Source organism: Poeciliopsis prolifica, unplaced genomic scaffold (assembly GCF_027474105.1).
Source record: "Poeciliopsis prolifica strain line A6 unplaced genomic scaffold, Auburn_PproV2 SCAFFOLD028, whole genome shotgun sequence".
Classification (NCBI taxonomy): Eukaryota; Metazoa; Chordata; class Actinopteri; order Cyprinodontiformes; family Poeciliidae; genus Poeciliopsis; species Poeciliopsis prolifica.
In genome coordinates this window covers 4,323,412-4,341,361 of record NW_026562403.1, presented here as the reverse complement: position 1 = coordinate 4,341,361, position 17,950 = coordinate 4,323,412, and the positions used below count along the sequence as shown (strand labels likewise).

Sequence of the window (17,950 nt, the reverse complement as noted above, 5' to 3'; positions counted from 1 at the left end):
TGTCTTTCTGAATTCTGGAAAGAATTTCTATGACCAATGTACTACAGGAAACACTTACAGAGTGCCTTTTCTGAGATGATTATGGACAGAGCCAGTGGGAGAGTGTAGGCCGAATAATTGTTTTTGGATGGACAAGAGAGAAATATCTTCCTATGAAGATTGCACCTGTCATACTAGAGCAAGCAGCCTTTGGACAGGTAAAAAGTGATGTAGTGGAGAATTTCCTTAAGTGCATGCCTGAATCTGAGCGCTTTGTGTTTCAGTCATGGCAGTCAGTCATAATTGTTTTTGGATGGACAAGAGAGAAATATCTTCCTATGAAGATTGCACCTGTCATACTAGAGCAAGCAGCCTTTGGACAGGTAAAAAGTGATGTAGTGGAGAATTTCCTTAAGTGCATGCCTGAATCTGAGCGCTTTGTGTTTCAGTCATGGCAGTCAGTCATAATTGTTTTTGGATGGACAAGAGAGAAATATCTTCCTATGAAGATTGCACCTGTCATACTAGAGCAAGCAGCCTTTGGACAGGTAAAAAGTGATGTAGTGGAGAATTTCCTTAAGTGCATGCCTGAATCTGAGCGCTTTGTGTTTCAGTCATGGCAGTCAGACTTCAGCAGTGTTGACCAAGAGGAATTGATAGAGATTCTTGATAACTACAGTTGCAGACGAATGCCAACTGCCAGCAACGTAAATGAAATCCTCCAGGAGCTTGCACACAAAACACTTGTCCAAGAGCCTGCTTATGTTATTGAAACAGTGGGCCAAAACACTCAGTAACACCGGGAACAGCTTCCAGGATCTTTCTTCAGTGTATGAAAACTTACAACCAAATGCAAGAAAAGTTTTGAAGTCCATTGTCTTTCCTCAGGAATGAGTGGTCATCAGAAGGACATTCAAAAGTATGTTAGCACATATATCAGGAACGCAGATTTGCAGCATCTGTCCTTGTTTCTAAGGTTCTGCACAGGTTCAGACCTGTTCTTGGATAAGAAAATTCTTATTGATTTTACAAAGATTCAAGGGTTTCTCAGAAGACCTGTGGCTCACACATGTAGCTGTGTCCTCGAGCTGTCAATCTATTATGATAGCTATCCATTTCAGTGCTGAAATGAACAAGGTTTTGGACTCTAATGTATGGGTCATGGACATTATTTAAAGATTTTAAAGTGATGGAGGAAGAGGAAAAAAAAGAGATTAAGGTGGCTATTTAAAGTAACAAGTTGCCTATCAAAATCTAATTAGATGTTTTCCCCCAAAATTTCCTTATCAGAATTTAAGGTTTTACAGATAACAATTTACCAGGGTGATGTTACCATTCCCAAATTTCTACAGATGTTATAAAAAGGGATCACCTATTTGTGAGAGGTGAATGTTTGTTTGTGCAGCACAGCTGTTAGTTTGTTTAAGGGTAGATTGTCAAAACTCTACCATATATGCACAAGTTCTGCAAATTCAGATCTGTTAACTGTCAGTGGAATGTCAAAATAATGGATTTTTCTTTGTTGAAAGAATACAAAATAAATATATTTTGAATAAAGTGTAGGGTCTGTTTATATTTTGCTGTTGCACTGTAAACATATTTATTGGCCATAATACTGAAAAACATATATACGGTACAGACCAAAAATTTGGACACAACCTGCAAGAAAGCTCATTTACTAACCTGACAGGTCACACCTGTGAGGTGAAAACCATTCAGGTGATGACCTCTTGAAGCTTATCAAGAGGTCGTCTGTGATTACTGTGATTTGCATTAATCATATTTACCTTTTGCAGTAATCACAGCAAAAGGTTGCTACTTTTGAAGAAACTACAATATAAGGCACATTTTCAGTTGGTTTACACTTTTTTGGTTTAGTACACGTGTCAAACTCAAGGCCCTGGGGCCAAATCCGGCCCGCCGTAGCTTTTTTATGTGGCCCTCCACAGACTACACTAAACACTAAGTGTGAATAAATATTATATTATCAATCCTATCAATGCAGTTTTTTATCTGTTTACTGCCAATTTATATCAACCAATCCCTCCAATTTCTTGAGTATTTAGTTGATGTATGATTATAGTCCATGATTTATACAGCGAGTAAATAAACAGTCACATTATTATAAGTTCCTGAAGGGAAATCTTCAATAATATTATGTAATTTTAAGAATTCATTGACATATTAACCGTTTGTGAACAGGTTTTATCAACTCATTCTGGCACAACCAGCCCTTTAAGAGCCTTCATGATCTTGATTTGGCCCAAAACAAAAATGAGTTTGACACACCTGGTTTAGTCCATATTTCCACATGTGTTAATTCATAGTTTGATGCCTTCAGTGTGAATCTACAATGTCAATAGTCATGAAAATAAAGGAAACTCATTGAATGAAAAGGTGAGTCCAAACTTTGGTCTGTACTGTATGTCAAGAGTAATGACAACATTTGTACTCTTATCGAATTAATACCAACTGCAAACAATCATGTTGGTAGGAAAATTGTCACAAATGGTTATCTGTTAGTAATAACATGATTAAAACATTGCCTTGTACATATAACACTTTCCCCGACTAAGTAAGGGTAAGAAAACAGAGAACCTGCAAATGCTGCCACTATTTAGTGCTGTTTTGAAGAAGAGGCTTGTATTTTTGCAATAATAAAGAAGATTTAATACATAGAAATTAGTAGATTGACCTTGACCTCAATGTTGAAGGAAACTAAAATGTATTAGTGTTTTTAAATAAACCATAGAAACAAATTGTAACTCATTCATGCATTTAAGTTTTACAATCGCAATGTTTACACAGGACATACTGACATAATATCTGACTTGTTAACCTGGGCGATTTAGAGAAACTATTCCCTCAGCCCATCACTGATCATTTGGCGGAGTCTTACATAAAGATTAGTAATTTCATATACATCATCTGTCATTACCAGTCTGTGCTCTGTCATGAGTTCAGTGCATAAGTGAAATACATCGACATCACAGGGAAAGTCCTTGAAATGACATTCTTCTACACATATTTCCAGCTTTGTTAGATTAGCAGACTGTAAAAAGTTTGGAACCCCATACAGGTTGGGAACACCATGCATTAATGTGGGACGACCAGGAGGAGCCCGAGGATTATTTGTAGATCGTATTCGATGGTCATTCCATGTATGAACAACTTCATCCAGCTCCATCTGTATGAAAAAAAATTGAAAAAAATAAAATAAAATAGTTGTTAAAAAAAAATTCATGCTTCTGTATTATTTGTAACTTATTTCAAATTTGTGTGCTAAAAGTAAGAAGTAAATTTATAGTACCTGTATTGTTTGTAAGAAGCAAAACTGGATCAGTGATTTGTCCAGAAAACTGTCAACAAAATAGCCATCAGCTTTAAGCTGGTCGAAATGTTCCATCCAAAACTGGGTACATTCACTTCTTAAAGTGCACCACCATCGCTCTATCCTTTGATTTCCTGTACTCGGACCGAGAATAACAGAGTCAAAACCATTTTCATTCTCGGTGTTGTGCAGAAATCTTTGCATCGCTGCCACATAAGTGTTCTCTGTGCCATGATCCATTCGTATCTTTTGAGGAAATCCATTATACTCCATCACAGCGTCAATGAAATAGCCAGCAATAATGTGAGGATCACTATTAGTCTTATATGCTTCGAGCCAGATCATTTTCCTTGAAAAGCCATCTATGCATCCATTAATACATATCCCATAAGGCTTTAATTTATCGTACCCATCGATGTGCCAGACATAGTTTGGTCCCCGACTGACATATAAGCGTCGTCTCAAGCGATTTTGTGCACGCAGGTCAACCCGGTTGGGATCCAATAGGCGCATCAAAAGACGTACTGTTTCTCTGTCTGTGACTATGCCAGCCATCCAACATTTCTGGTGCATCCACCTGTAGCCGTGCTGTCTCCCAGATCCTTGTAGTTGATGCTCTATAAAAGAGGCCACTTCTGCAACATCTGTCTTATTTTTTCTACGCCAAAGGCGCTTCTTTTGCAGTCTTCTCTCCAGCGTCCGGAGACTTAATTTGACATTATGGGTTTCTTCCAAAACTCCCAAAATTTCAAGATTAGTAAAACCACTTCTGAAGTATTGCTCAATGATGTTATCAATATCCATTTCTTTCTATCAAGCTGAGCATATTTCAAACTATAGGGCCAACTCAAGTTATCTCATTATAATGAGATACTATCTCATTATAATGAGATACTATCTCATTATTTTGAGATACTATCTCATTATAATGAGATAGTATCTCAAAATAATGAGATAGTATCTCATTATAATGAGATACTATCTCAAAATAATGAGATAGTATCTCATTATAATGAGATACTATCTCATTATTTTGAGATATTATCTCATTATAATGAGATACTATCTCATTATAATGAGATACTATCTCATTATTTTGAGATAGTATCTCATTATAATGAGATACTATCTCATTATAATGAGATACTATCTCATTATAATGAGATACTATCTCATTATTTGATGCTATCTCATTATAATGAGATACTATCTCATTATAATGAGATACTATCTCATTATTTTGAGATAGTATCTCATTATAATGATACTATCTCATTATAATGAGATACTATCTCATTATTTTGAGATAGTATCTCATTATAATGAGATACTATCTCATTATTTTGAGATACTATCTCATTATAATGAGATACTATCTCATTATTTTGAGATGCTATCTCATTATAATGAGATACTATCTCAAAATAATGAGATAGTATCTCATTATAATGAGATACTATCTCATTATTTTGAGATAGTATCTCATTATTTTGAGATACTATCTCATTATAATGAGATACTATCTCATTATAATGAGATACTATCTCATTATAATGAGATAATTTGATTTAATTTAACAAAAACGGGCTACATAATTTGTGAAGTAAAAGCAAAGAGTGAATGTACAAAGGAGAAGAGCCAAATTGCTGGACAACACTTGACAGTTTCAAGTTTAGGAAAGAGAATTGTGGGATTAATGGGTTAAGTAATTTATTCAGATTTATTTTGTCATTTCATGTTGTAGTTTGAGTAATTTACTTCACCTTGATGGGCATATTCTCTTTGAAATAAATACAGATGATGAAGTCCACTATAAGGATGGCTATGTGACCCTGAAATATATTTATCAACTAGAAATAGTCTTAACAATAACATTTAATTCGTTTAGGCCACCGTGCAGTTGTTTTTTGTTTGTTTTTTTCAAAATGTTACAAATACTTTTGTAAGAGTTCTCTATTTGTGAAAAGTCATAACTAAACAGAAAAAAAAACTGACATAGAATGGCTTAAGCACATTCTGAGTAAAAATGACACAGGGGTATCTTATGAGACAATAGAAATAATATATTTCCTCTTTTTAACATATATCTTAACAAAAGATGGCATGTCAATAATTATTTATGCTATCTCAATAACTAATGGAAAGCCTCACTCAAATACTTTTAATTGCTAAGCAACTTTTGGATATTTCCACTGGTTTTCTTGATGACTTGTCTTTTGCAGAGATTTTTAAGTATTTGAAATGCCTACTTGTCATCACTCTAATCTTTTGTTCCCTTCTCAGCTTCTCCAGGTGTGAATAATTTAGGGCTTGTGCCGTACGATCAATGACAGAATAATACAACTATTTAAATTCTGCCACCCCTTAATTTTCCTCCCCCATCTGGGAACTTTTATATCTTTATGGAAGCACCCCTGGCACAGTCATTTCCATGCTCAGCATAGATGTCATGAGGTTAATAAACCTTAGTCTAATTAGTTTTTTTTTTTTTTTTTTTTTTTTTTGTAACTTGGTCTGGTCTCGATTTACCTGTCCTACAACTAGAGCTAATTTAGACAACGCCCTGCTCTACTTCTGCATTATTCAAGTTTACTTTGTCGGATACCAGTGATAACAGACAGGTGACATTTGTAACCCACACATCATCGGTTTTGTTTAAACTGAGATACTCTCAAGTATGTGTGTGATGAAACATAACGTAGTAGGAGTTGTACACGACACAATCACAAGAAACCGCATCACACAGAGATACACCCATCTGTGGAAGTTCAACCATGTCTTGTTGTATTTTCTGCAAACTGACCTATCGAACAGTGCAGCATGGTGGATCAACTTCATGTTACAGCGGAAGGATTCATGCAGTTTGAAAGATACATTACAGCTGCTTTGTTTAAATAGATGTGTCTTACTGCATTATGTCTTCTTCCGACAAATTGAAATGACTTTCAAAACTCAACAGCAACATAAAAGCTGAATATGTCAAAAGCTTTGTGCACTATTTTCTCTTCTGCTTTGCAGGCTTATAGGGGAGGAGTGAAACATGCCTCAGGGAGGAAGAGTGAGGGAAGTTACAACAAAGACACACCCAGGCCAGCAAAGTTTTTGAGGCAGTCTGTGGAGCAAGAAGAGGGTGTGGCCTTTTTTGCACACTGGGAACAGATAAGTTGAGTTTGCCTTGTAAAGAGGTGCATGAGTCACAGTCCTGAACAGTGAGCCGTTCACTTTCACTCCGCTGGACTCTCTCTCTCACACATACAGTCCAGCTGCACAAATCAAACCCTCTTTTCTCTGCTCTCTTTTGCTCTAGCAGTTTTTAGACAAGACTTTTTTAGGGAGTAACAAAGAAGTAAAACTCCCAGCCATGAAGGACAAACTGAAGAAAGGAGGAGGAAGGAATCATGTCAAAACTGGTGAGTAATCCCTGTAATCACAGGTTTTTCTCTTGTCCCTTCTTTTCCGTTTAGTGGATTCTTCTCCTTCGAGAAGAATGTGTGGAAGTAGGGTGGGAGATCTGGCACAGCACTGACGCTCTAACATGGCTGGTGCTAACTTTCTAGCTGCTTGGGGAAAGTGCAGTTCATTTTTTCTGGTTTTAGAGCATTCCTGATCCTGACACATTCCTTACAAAATGGCTACCCCCCTTATAATACTGTAACAATCTAGTTATAACAATTTCAAAGAGTAGATTTATTATGAGAAGAAGGAGCAATGCTCTCCAGTGTGACTTCTTCGCCTTTCTCAACATTTGCCACTCCCCTTTTTACAGAGTTGAATGATTGAATTAGGGTTCAGTGTGTGTTGGCTCATCTCCAAATTAGACTGAGTCAAACTTTTTCCTGTAAAAAAATAAATGTTGTCACCACAATAAAACTGAAAGGTGGCGAATTTAATTACCTGGACGCTTTGTGTTTTTCCAATTACACGTAAATGACAATGTGGTTTTGTATTAGTTTGTTTATGATATTTTAAACTTTCTTATAATCTTTAAAAGTGATCTCAATTCTTCGAAGCTTTTAGAACGTCTCTCAAAGTTGACCATGCAGAGGAGTGTTTGTCAAGCAATTTAACACCAACTTATAGATCATTCATGCATAAAAAAATAACAATCAGAGCCATGTTTCCAAATTACAGACGTTTTTTTTAAACATCTTTAACCACGGTGTTATTAGCAGTTTTTCACTTATATGTGTCAAATTTCTAAGTTGCTCCAATCTGAGCAAAAAATGACACATTTTGGTAAAATGAAAACTACTGTTTTAGAAACTGAAATGAGGCTCTCAAAGAAGCCTTTTTTTTTCCTGTTAAAATGAAGTAGCAACTCCTGTAGAGAAAATAAAGGATGCCTTCTTAGCTACCACAGGGGAGGCGCGTTCCTCCAGCCAATAGCGGCCACTTGTTGACTGGAAGCTTTCCAGTAGTAAAGCAGATCCAGATTGACAGCATGAGCAGATAATCTACTGTAGTAAGGAGAACAGTAATCACACATAGATCAGGATTTGTTGGTGTTGTGGGCCTTCAGTATTGAATGGAAGAAGTCAAACTTTTTGTGTCTCTCGTTACACTGTACTGTCTGCTGATGTCAGATCTGGGTGTGGTTGTCATTTCACCTGGAGATGACATCAAGACCAGCAGGCAAATGCAACAGGTTTAGTCACAGATCAGTTTGGGGAACACGCTGAGTCCTGCTTTGCCTCTGGTTCTACATGTGAGTGTAAATCAGTAGCTACGCCCCATTTATCTTCTTCTTGGCATGTTCTTCTCTTCCTATTTTTTTCATTAAGACTCTTCAAGCTAGCTGACGGGGATTTTTGAAAAGGTCTTGATAAACAAAACATAAACGCACTGATAAAATCAGAGCACATCTTCTCATTGTATTCAAGTTATCTTTTGATACAATTATCCAGGTATTTTCCAGAAGAAAGTTTCCATCATTTTCTCCTGTTTCTACAGACACTGTAATTATTCACAGTTAGTTTGGTTTCTCTCCGTATAATAGATGTAATCAGTGCAGCCAGCGGAGATGATGCTGTTGATATCAAACAAGATGAGGGCACAGCGTTTCCTGTGAAGATCCAAGGAGCAGGAGTCGAGTCGTTTGAACTGCAGGTACAAAAACAACAGTGAGAGAGGCGAGACGGCATTTTACTTTCACCCTCATCCATAACCCACAAATTTATTTTGTGTTCATGTTTTGAGATCCATTCTGTGTTTGTTCTGTGTAGGTGAATGCATTTTGGCTCGTTCAAGATGCAATAATGGCCTTGCTGTCAAGGAATGAGGTGTGCCCACGTTCGAACTTGTCTCTATCTCTAGCTGGGACAACACTGGATCCCCACTCCGATCTGCAAAGCATCAAGGGCCTTAAAGCCGGAGCTCTCATTCGCCTGGTGGAAGGTATACTCTTTTATTTCACTTTGTTTCTTCTCGCTGTGAGTTCACGCTGTAGCTGCACGATTGAGTAATGATTAAATCTAGTGACATGACATATTTGTCCTTTTGCTGGTTAGTATCTTACATCAGTATTTTAAAAATATCCTCACCCCATGAACTTTTTGACATTTTGCATATAAATGAAGTCTCCTTAAATCCACTGTTTTAAATTTGAGCTCCCCAATAAGTCTAACTGAATTTAAGCTATGTTGCAAAGCAGAAGGGGCAGAAAATACAGGTTCGAGATGTCGAAAGCTTTTAGGCAGATACTCCAAAAGACTTACTAACTGCTCTTGCTTAAGAAGAGACAGGTACAGAAGGGTACAAGGGTACATAAAATGGATTAATGTTATTATTAAAAGGTTAGACTTAAACTAAGACTTAAACTCAACCATCTGCTCACCACAATGTTCTGGATGCTTTGTTAGCAATGTTGTTCATTTCACAGGTTCAGCAGACCTTTCCCACATCACTGTGACTTTCATAAAGACGGTCAGGCTACACTGGATGCTAACTAATGCATGTCTCCGCAGAGCCTTATACGTCCCACTCCGCCAGGGTCCACTTGGCTCAGGTTGTGGAGCTGCTGAGAGCGTCCGGACCTCACGATGCACTGAGAGAAGGACAATCACCAAGCGTACTGGAGACACTCACACACACACCTGGTAAATGCACAAAGAAACAGCCCACTGAAAGGTGAAGGCAACACTAAATGGTTTCTGACTCATACTGAAATCTCTCTCTCTGCCCCTACTACAGACTCGAGCCTACCAAATGGAAAGAGCCTGAAGCGTTCATTAAGCAATTCAAAGGGAGAATCAGCCAACCAGAATGGACCCCCACCTGAGTACCTCTTGCCTGGCTCCTCAGAAAGACCCCTTATGGCTCTGCTGCCACACAGTTCTCAGCCAGAGGTGGATTCATACCAGAGTCTATCTGGGAATTTGACTTGTTTGACCCAAAGAAAACACAAGTTTAACATTTTCCTCTTTATCTGTGTTTCAACAGCCCCCCAGTTACCTGAAGGACTTGTCCCTCAGCTGCTGGCACCCCCCACCAGGACACAGGAAGCTGCAGGGAGACTTCATGTACTTGACAGTGGTGACAATAGAGGGTCGGCATTGTGATATCACATCTTGTCCCAAAGGTTTCTTCCTGAACAGGTGAGCACAGTTACAACAGAAATTGTCTTATTTTCTGACTTGACAGCAATAATTAAATAACTAAGTGTTTTGATACTAGAGCAATATTATTATGCAAAAATATACCATGTTTTTTTTTTTTAAATAACAAACATGTTTCAGGTTTTTTTGGGTGGTGGGTGTTATTAATAACACAAACCGGTAATCGTGAAGTTGGAGAAAAGAATGCAGTTTTTAAAATGTCCGGTGTGCATTTATTTGTGTTCAGTCATATTTACTTTGATTATACTAAATACAAACATTAGTAAATAGAATTCACCTGTGTGTAGCTTTTGCCAATAATATCAGTTACGTTAATTCTTCAGTGTTAGACAACATAGTTGAGCACAAAGTATCGTGAAGAGTGAGGAACACTTAAGACAAGTCAGAAAGAAGGAGAAGCTTAACGCACAGTAAGGTTATAAAACAATATCCCAGGCTTTGAAATGTTATGAAAAGCTGCGTAAAGCATGGATTGAAAGTAGAAAAAGGATGACATGTCTGCAAACCGTACAAGGAGATTAGTGATTATCTAAACTAACAAGCCAGACAAGGACAGCATTAATTAGAGAAGCTGCAAAGATTTCAGTGATAATTCTCATGGAGCTTCGCCATTAATTCAGCATTTCGGAGAGTGCTGAAAGAAAAATATTTTAGAAGCTGGATAACACTTGAGTCTGGAGAGGAAGTTCCCTTTCCCACAGGACAGGACACTAAAACACTGCCAGTGCTACAACATGACAGTAGATCAAAGTATTTCCAGGTCATGGTCCAGAGAAAATTTACTGAGACTTTTTGTAAAGGCGATTCAGTCTCACTAAGTTGGACATATTTTGCAAAGACGAATGGGCAGCAATTTTAGTTTTTACATGTGAAAATTTGGTAGATATACTTAGAAAGATTTGCAGCAGTGATTGAATAAAATATTGCTTTAGGGACTTGCCAAAATGACCAGATTTCTGTTTGGAAAAACAATCTGAAAACCATGAATCAATTTATTTTCATTTAGCAATTATTCCTTAAAATGACATGCGCAAATGTTCTAAGGATATATCTGGCTTTGTTGGACACTGCATGTACATCCGTCCATATACGCACTATATGGATGGATGTTCATTTTTGCAAATGAACAGTTTTAACGTTTCATATTTATTTTTTTAATGTTTAGGTCTACCCATGATATATTTGACCCTCGTCCTGCGCAGTCTACTCCAGTCTGTCACTGTCTCACCGACTTGCTGTGTCATGTCAGTCCTACTTTCAAACAAGCCTTTACCACACTCAAAAACAGGTAAGTAATATTAAATACCACTGGATGCTGTAAGAACTGCTGTGGCTGAGTGTGATGGATGTGAATCTGCATAATGCCTCTCATTCTTCAGGCCACCACAGCCACCAGTAGAGGCAATGCCCACTCCTTACCACACGCTGTGCTGGCTCGGACCTCCCTGCGCCTCTCGTCTCCACAAGAACACCTTCAGTAGATTGGGGGTGGATGAGCAGGCGGCAGCACAGGTTATATACCACACAGCAGTGGTTTGCTGTTGATTTTAATTGTGTATATATTGCATAAAACATAAATAAACCAAGTCTAAGCAGCTTTGTGGGTCTCACCTGTAGGCTCCAGACTGGAATGAGGAGTTACAAGCGGCCAGAAATCTTTCCCAGGGGAGTCTGGAAGAAAGGCTGCAGAGAGACAAAGTTTTGCTACAAGTAAGAAATAAGCCAGTGAATTTTTTTGCTCATGACAGAAGTCCAGTTTCTATATCTTTCTGGATTCCTTTGTCGGTCCTCCTCTTTTTCACTCTCGCCTCAGGTTAACAGTGCTTTTGTAAGGACTGTTATGCAGGCAGCTGAGACGGTTGTAGATGGATTTGTTGAGCCGGTAAATGGAAACCCTGAGGACCCAGCATTCCTTTGGAGAGGCCTGTTCATGAGTCAGGGGGCCGCAAGTCCAGCGTTTGGTGGTGAGAGAGGTCGCAGGTAATAAAAGTCTAAAGTCTTTTTGCATACATGGGAGAGAAGATGCACAAAACTGTATATTTATGCAGACTCCACAATTGCTGTCACTCCTTGCAAAGATTTGCATAAAAACAGCAGAATAAATTGTTATTCAAACTCGTACAACCTGAGATGAGACTCTTTGCTGCAGTTCTCTAAAAGTGAGCTTTGGAGATATTTAGCTTCCTTACAGTAATGAAATATTTAGTGTGGCATTATACCGTATTATTGTTAAAAAAGATGAATTTATGTCGAGGCATTTTACAACTTGGGCAGGGGTTTCTAATGGATTTTTTTAAAAATTATTTTAGTATTTTCTGATCTGCTTGCAGGGCAGCTCAGAGGTTGGAGCTTAAATGCGTGCAGGCTTACAGTGACTTAGAGGGGCTGCAGGGGCTGCATACTTTACCCACAGCCATCGTGGACTACAGAGGAGTGCGTCTGTCGGCCCAGGGTCTGGCCCCCGGGTTTGAAAGCTCAGAGCAGGACCAAAAAGATTCTCCTGCTTCAGGGTACGTCTGACCTGTGACCTATATTTGAACTGTGTGAGACTTCTATTGTCCATTTGCAGCTAAATCTGTTTCTTCTTCTCTCCTCAGAGGTTTGCTTTACGGGGTGAACGCAGGGCCCCAAGAATCCCGTCAACGCAGACGGCTGCTAGCCTTATTGGCTCAAGCCGCCAAAAGTCTGTTCATCCAGAGACATGTTGTTGTGGCCCCCAAGGGTCACCAGGTGCCTCTGTTCACCTCCCTGGACGCTCAGGGCCTGCTGGGGGCTGATGGGAGGTTCTACCTGCTAGATGTATTCAGAAGCTTCCCAGTTGATGCCAATTTCTGTCCAGAGGAGGAAACACAAAGTCAGACAGCTGCTGGGGAGGAAGAGAGCAGCAAAAGCTGCGAAGAGAATGAGGAAAAGAGCAACAGGAATGAGAAACAAGGTTGGCCAGAGAATTATCAGAGCACTTCTGGGCTTCCAAAGAGGTTTCCTCACAGTCTCTGTAGGCTGAGGCCAGAGCTGGTGCAGGCTTTCATTCAGCACAAGTGAGTCCAATGTGAAAGAAAACTTTTACATTCAGTCATAACTTTATTTATTATTATTATTATTAAGTTTAATATTCTTTGTTTATTGTCAGACATTGTCAGTTTACCCAACGTGTGAAGGAGAAGATGGATGAAAATGGAGGATTTGAAGAATGTGCAACAGCTTGTAAGGAGTGTTTCAGCACATCCTTGTGAAAGAACATTTAAATCCTGTTTAACACGAAGCACACGTTTTAATTGTGGACTAATATTACTTTTTCCCAGGTGACTCTCGAGCGACAGATGCCGTACGAGCTGCATGCAGAGACGTAGGCTCCGTCAGTGACATCATCTTTGAGATGCGCTTTAACCCAAATGTTTTCTCTCCAGGTATACACTTGAACTATACCTTCTCAGAAACAACAGACAGACAATAAATGTTTACTGGAGCATACATTTCTTGTGTTTTACATTCAGGAATAAGTTTTCCTTCCTCTGAGAGTGCGTCAACAAACCTGCAGGAGAAGTTGCTGAGAGAAGCTGCAGCTTTCATTATCACACACCAGATACCAGACTTTGTGCGTGTCCTCAATGTTTCAGATTTTGTGCTACAGGGAAATTCTCTGGGACAACAAAATCAGTGCATAATACATTTTAATGATTGTGTTTACAGTTGCAGTCCTGCCTACACAGCAATGAGGCGCCGATGGACGGAGCATCTCTGAGACAGGCGCTACACCAGAGAGGCATCAACCTCCGCTACCTGGGGCACGTGGTCAAGGCTATTTCCCAGTCAGAACACAAGGAGCAACTCAGGCATATAATGGTATGTTTAGTTTCCTCACCTTTAATTCACAAATTTAAAATGGTCTTATTGTGACTTTTTTTTTATAATGTTCTTCTTTCTCCTGTTTTATATAAAACAGAGATCAACAATAGGTGAAATTTTCACCCGCTCAGCAAAAAGAGTGTTCAACCATTTCCTACAGGTACTTTGCAGCATTCAGTAATATAACTCCAATAAGTTATGTCTGGAAACCTTAATACATGATGGGTGGTGAAAGACTTTTCCAGTTGGAAGTTTACATTCATTCCCTGTCAATAGTCTGATTTGTGTCAAACATTTTCGGTATCATACTGCAGGTTTCTCACAACGGTCTGCTTTAAATTTGAGTCTTGCAGACTTCCCCATTTTACCTCCAAATGTAACAACTATCATTTGGCCTAAAACATCACTTTGTTTTTATCAGACAGATATATTTCCAAAGAAGGTAAATAATTATGGCTGCATTTATATCTGCTTTCCTATAATGTCACACAATGAAGCAGTACTTGAGGTGTCACCTTACATCTACAGATGTCTATCAAATGTTGTGAATCATCCTTACAACGTCTTGAGTTGCACCAGTAATGGCCCAAAATGAATACGATAGTTTCTGTCCGTGATGAGTGCATGTAAACGTCCAACTGGTACTTTAACATTTTCTGTGGTTCTCCACAGAAAGTGTAGCTCAGCATCTCTTCATGTCTGCATAGGGTGTGGACGTGCCAAGCCTGTCTGCAGCCATCAGTCATTTCCTCAGTTGTCTTTTGGTTCATCACTTCACACCCTCTCCTGTCGGGGAGGAGGTTAAGAAAAAGTCACGGAGGCGTGGCCGTGGGGCCGGGGCCTCCGAGAGCACGCCCTGGAGCATGCTCACTGGAGCTGAGCTGTGGAATCTGGTCTGCCAAGATGCTGTTGAAACATATGATATCTCTGACTGCCTTGGGTGAGAAGTCACAGACCTCGCTCATTCACCCCCTTTGTGTGTTAAGCAATGATGAAGTTAATGCTTAACCCCAGCCCTTTTCTCATAGTTCAAGTCCGAATCACTTGGTGGAGAACTATGGGCTTCAAAAAGTCTCTTTGCTGAGAGAATTCTGTTTAAAGACCGGAGTGCAGGTAATCAAATATTCAGTTTTGTTTATTTGAATCAATACTTTGCAGTTCTAAAGATGCATTCAGGATAAGACACAACGCATGTATTAGAAACATCCTGAAAGCAACATAAACTCTCTGAAAACACCACTGAGAACTCTGTATCTGCACCAGCTGAGATTGAGAGACTTCGTCCTGGAGAACCAGAACAAAGCGCCTTTCAGTCCTGACGACATCCTTAACATCTTTCCTGTTGTTAAACACATCAAAATGCCGACTGCTGATGCTTCAAAGGTATACCGAGCTGCACAGACTTCCATCCAGAAGGGTATGTCTCTAAGAAAAGAAAAAACTATTGAGCATACTGTATGTTCAACATATGATTTTGAGTGGCTCTTATGTTTATGAATCCTCCATTCTGGTGTGTAGGTCTGCTAGATCAGGCCCACGAACAGCTGAAGGAAGCAACTTACCTGTATGGCAGAGTGTGTGATGATCTGGACCCTGAGGCCTGTAACTGTAACAGCTTGTTGGCCAAAGTCACTTTCCTACAGGGGAAAGCAGCTGAGGTACGCTCACAACTTCCAAACCTGTCAACTTCTGACAGTAATGACAGAGTATCAGCAGATTTTAAAGTATTCCAGTTATGGATAGCTGTGGCTGATTACTTAAAACGTTGCTTTGTGCATTACAAAGTATTAATCCTCTTGTAATGTTTTCACCTTCTGGCACATTACAAACATAAGCATACTTTAATGGTGTTTTAAGTAATTAACCAACATAAAGCAGTGCATAATTGAAATGTACAAACAATTGCCTTGAGAATTGTCAATTAGTTAGTAAATGTAGTTCCTCTGTGTGCAGGTTTATTTCAGCATCCATACACATTTACCAATGCAACGTTTCATAAAACTTTTCATCTAAACATTAAATAAATATGGCACAATTGCAGACCTAGCAAAACATAGCTGCCCACCTAAATTGGAAGGTCTTGAAAGGAGAGCATTACCAGAGAAGCAGAGATTCACAGCTCAAGAGGAAATATCAGTTGACAGATTCTGAGCTCCACAAGACGAAACCGTTCCATGAATCCCGGATTGACCTTGATTTTTTTTTTGTCCTTAAGGCTCGAAGTATTCAGCTGAAGACAGTGGTCATTAGTGAGAGGGTGCTTGGCTTTGACCATCCAAACACTATACAGCAATATGTGAGTACAGCTCCATGTAGATATTTATCATCACTGTTTACTCATCCGAGTTGTCACAGTGTGAATATTGTCACTGATGTGTGATTTATAGGCACTCCTAGCCGTGTATGCGTATGCCGGAGGGGAGACGGCCCTGGCTCAGAAATGTCTTCTCAGAGCTCGTCTGCTAATGTTGACGGTGCATGGAGAAGACCACCCGTACACCGCAACACTAGATGTAAGTCAAATCAAGTTTTTAAAGTCTAACAAAGAAGGAAACACAGGTTTTGCTCATGGTTCAGCTTTTCCCCCTACTTGTTTTCTGGTAGAGTTGTCTTGGTCTGGTGCTGACAGAAGATCAAACAGGGCAGTTCCTTAAGAATGCTCTGAAACTTAACACTTCATTTTTCGGCTCCACTGATCTGCATACCGCTCTTAGGTATGTTAATTATAGCTCACAATGGAAATGTGGCTTTAACTCAGTAGGTTTACTTACTACTTCCATTTTTTTCTGTGCAGCCACCACCTCTTGGCCCAGTGGATGTGCAGTAAAGGAGACTACAGAAGTGCTATGACACATGAGAAAGAAGCCCTCTCTGCCTTTACATCCTTGGTTCGTAACTCTGGGAGAAACCGTCAGAGGGCTCATTTTCTTTGTGCCTGTCTGCTTAAATTAACTTTCTATTCCAGTTTGGAGAAGATCACCCACAGACGAGCTGCAGCAAAGAGTTCCTGGGGACCATCACCAAGCAGGCAGTCAAAGTAGAACGCACTCTCAGACAGACAGGAAGTGAGTCTGCTGAGCAAACCGTTGAGGTAAGTGTAAGAGCTTGTGTGTATATATATATATATATATATATAATATATATATATATATATATATATATAGATTATCTAAAAGGTGTAAAAACATACTCAGGTTGTTGTATGTTCTTCTCTCAGTGTCTAAGCCCAACATCTGAAACTGTGCTGGAGCAGATGGTTCTAGTTACAGGGATCAGGAGGATTACACGCAGGTAAATATATTTCTAAAGACTGTAAGGTGTGAAATCAGAGATAAGAAACGATTATTAAAATGACTCGCAACAAATCTGTAGTTTGATTTATTAAAAAGATTTTGTAGGTTTTCTATTAATACCAATTTTTAATCTCTTTGTGTTTTTATAGTGATAGGTTCCAGGAGTATAAGCAGAAACACCTGGAACGAAAGGCTGCAGCAGCAAAGGAACTGGGATTCAAGCTCCCAATCTGGCCTGTCAACTCAAATCTTGTTAGCAGAGAAGATAAAAGCTTGGATAAAGAAAATGGGAAGGAAGCTGGTGACAAAGGAACCGAAGCAGAGAGCATGTCTACCGACAGTAGTGCAGGTGTCTTAGCTAACGGTCATGTGGTAGAGCCAGCTGAGCGAAGCAAACATGAAGAGAAAGCTGATGTGGATACTAATGGAGAAGTTGCAGATGGAGAAACCCAGACAGTGAATGGTGGTGAAATGCAGTCAGCTTCAGGGGGGGAAAATAGGGAAATAAATGGAGATGTAGAAACAATTCCCAGCCCATCTGCCATGAGTAGTAAACTAAGCTGGGCAGATATCGTTTCAAAATCTAGCAATGGAACTGGAGGCAAGGCAGTAAATGGAGTCACTGCTAATGGAGCAGCTGAAGAGTGAAAACACTGAAAACACACACAGGCTTGTAGGGCCGAGCTTTCTAAAGACACTGCTGTAAGATGAAACTAACCTTGGATTTAAAACGTAACATGTTCAAAACAACAGGAAATACAGGAAGGTATTTTTAACAAAGACGAGTATTCTTTCATGTTTGAGATGTTTCGCTGTCACGGATGCTGTGAGAAACTTGTTTGGCTGCAATTTATTTTTTTGTTTCAAAAATAAACTTTTTACTTTGC

At 39.3% G+C, this 17,950-nt stretch overlaps 2 protein-coding genes across 3 annotated transcripts in view; one reads left to right on the top strand and one right to left on the bottom strand.

Annotated features, from left to right (window-relative positions):
- The window catches only part of si:ch211-166a6.5 (clustered mitochondria protein homolog), a 22,634-nt gene extending 4,684 nt beyond the window's left edge, over window positions 1–17,950 (top strand). For both annotated transcript variants that reach the window (XM_055048811.1, XM_055048812.1), the window contains exons 2-29: window positions 6,329–6,720; window positions 8,307–8,416; window positions 8,533–8,704; window positions 9,274–9,405; window positions 9,500–9,654; window positions 9,749–9,903; window positions 11,090–11,212; window positions 11,304–11,436; window positions 11,542–11,634; window positions 11,738–11,904; window positions 12,255–12,434; window positions 12,522–12,962; window positions 13,055–13,128; window positions 13,227–13,331; window positions 13,419–13,519; window positions 13,615–13,767; window positions 13,868–13,930; window positions 14,478–14,710; window positions 14,799–14,883; window positions 15,034–15,187; window positions 15,289–15,428; window positions 15,986–16,066; window positions 16,158–16,283; window positions 16,375–16,484; window positions 16,565–16,658; window positions 16,736–16,861; window positions 16,988–17,061; window positions 17,213–17,950. In XM_055048811.1, coding sequence (XP_054904786.1) covers window positions 6,672–6,720; window positions 8,307–8,416; window positions 8,533–8,704; window positions 9,274–9,405; window positions 9,500–9,654; window positions 9,749–9,903; window positions 11,090–11,212; window positions 11,304–11,436; window positions 11,542–11,634; window positions 11,738–11,904; window positions 12,255–12,434; window positions 12,522–12,962; window positions 13,055–13,128; window positions 13,227–13,331; window positions 13,419–13,519; window positions 13,615–13,767; window positions 13,868–13,930; window positions 14,478–14,710; window positions 14,799–14,883; window positions 15,034–15,187; window positions 15,289–15,428; window positions 15,986–16,066; window positions 16,158–16,283; window positions 16,375–16,484; window positions 16,565–16,658; window positions 16,736–16,861; window positions 16,988–17,061; window positions 17,213–17,711 — 4,128 coding nt within the window. In that variant the 5' untranslated portion in view covers window positions 6,329–6,671 and the 3' untranslated portion in view covers window positions 17,712–17,950. The remainder of the gene's footprint in view (window positions 1–6,328; window positions 6,721–8,306; window positions 8,417–8,532; window positions 8,705–9,273; window positions 9,406–9,499; window positions 9,655–9,748; window positions 9,904–11,089; window positions 11,213–11,303; window positions 11,437–11,541; window positions 11,635–11,737; window positions 11,905–12,254; window positions 12,435–12,521; window positions 12,963–13,054; window positions 13,129–13,226; window positions 13,332–13,418; window positions 13,520–13,614; window positions 13,768–13,867; window positions 13,931–14,477; window positions 14,711–14,798; window positions 14,884–15,033; window positions 15,188–15,288; window positions 15,429–15,985; window positions 16,067–16,157; window positions 16,284–16,374; window positions 16,485–16,564; window positions 16,659–16,735; window positions 16,862–16,987; window positions 17,062–17,212) is intronic.
- Window positions 2,572–4,151, bottom strand: LOC129371933 (uncharacterized). The gene is made up of 2 exons (XM_055048817.1): window positions 3,290–4,151; window positions 2,572–3,166 (listed from the first exon to the last, which is right to left on the bottom strand). Exons 1-2 carry the CDS (start codon window positions 4,112–4,114, stop codon window positions 2,837–2,839), a joined length of 1,155 nt encoding a protein of 384 aa, XP_054904792.1. The 5' UTR covers window positions 4,115–4,151; the 3' UTR covers window positions 2,572–2,836.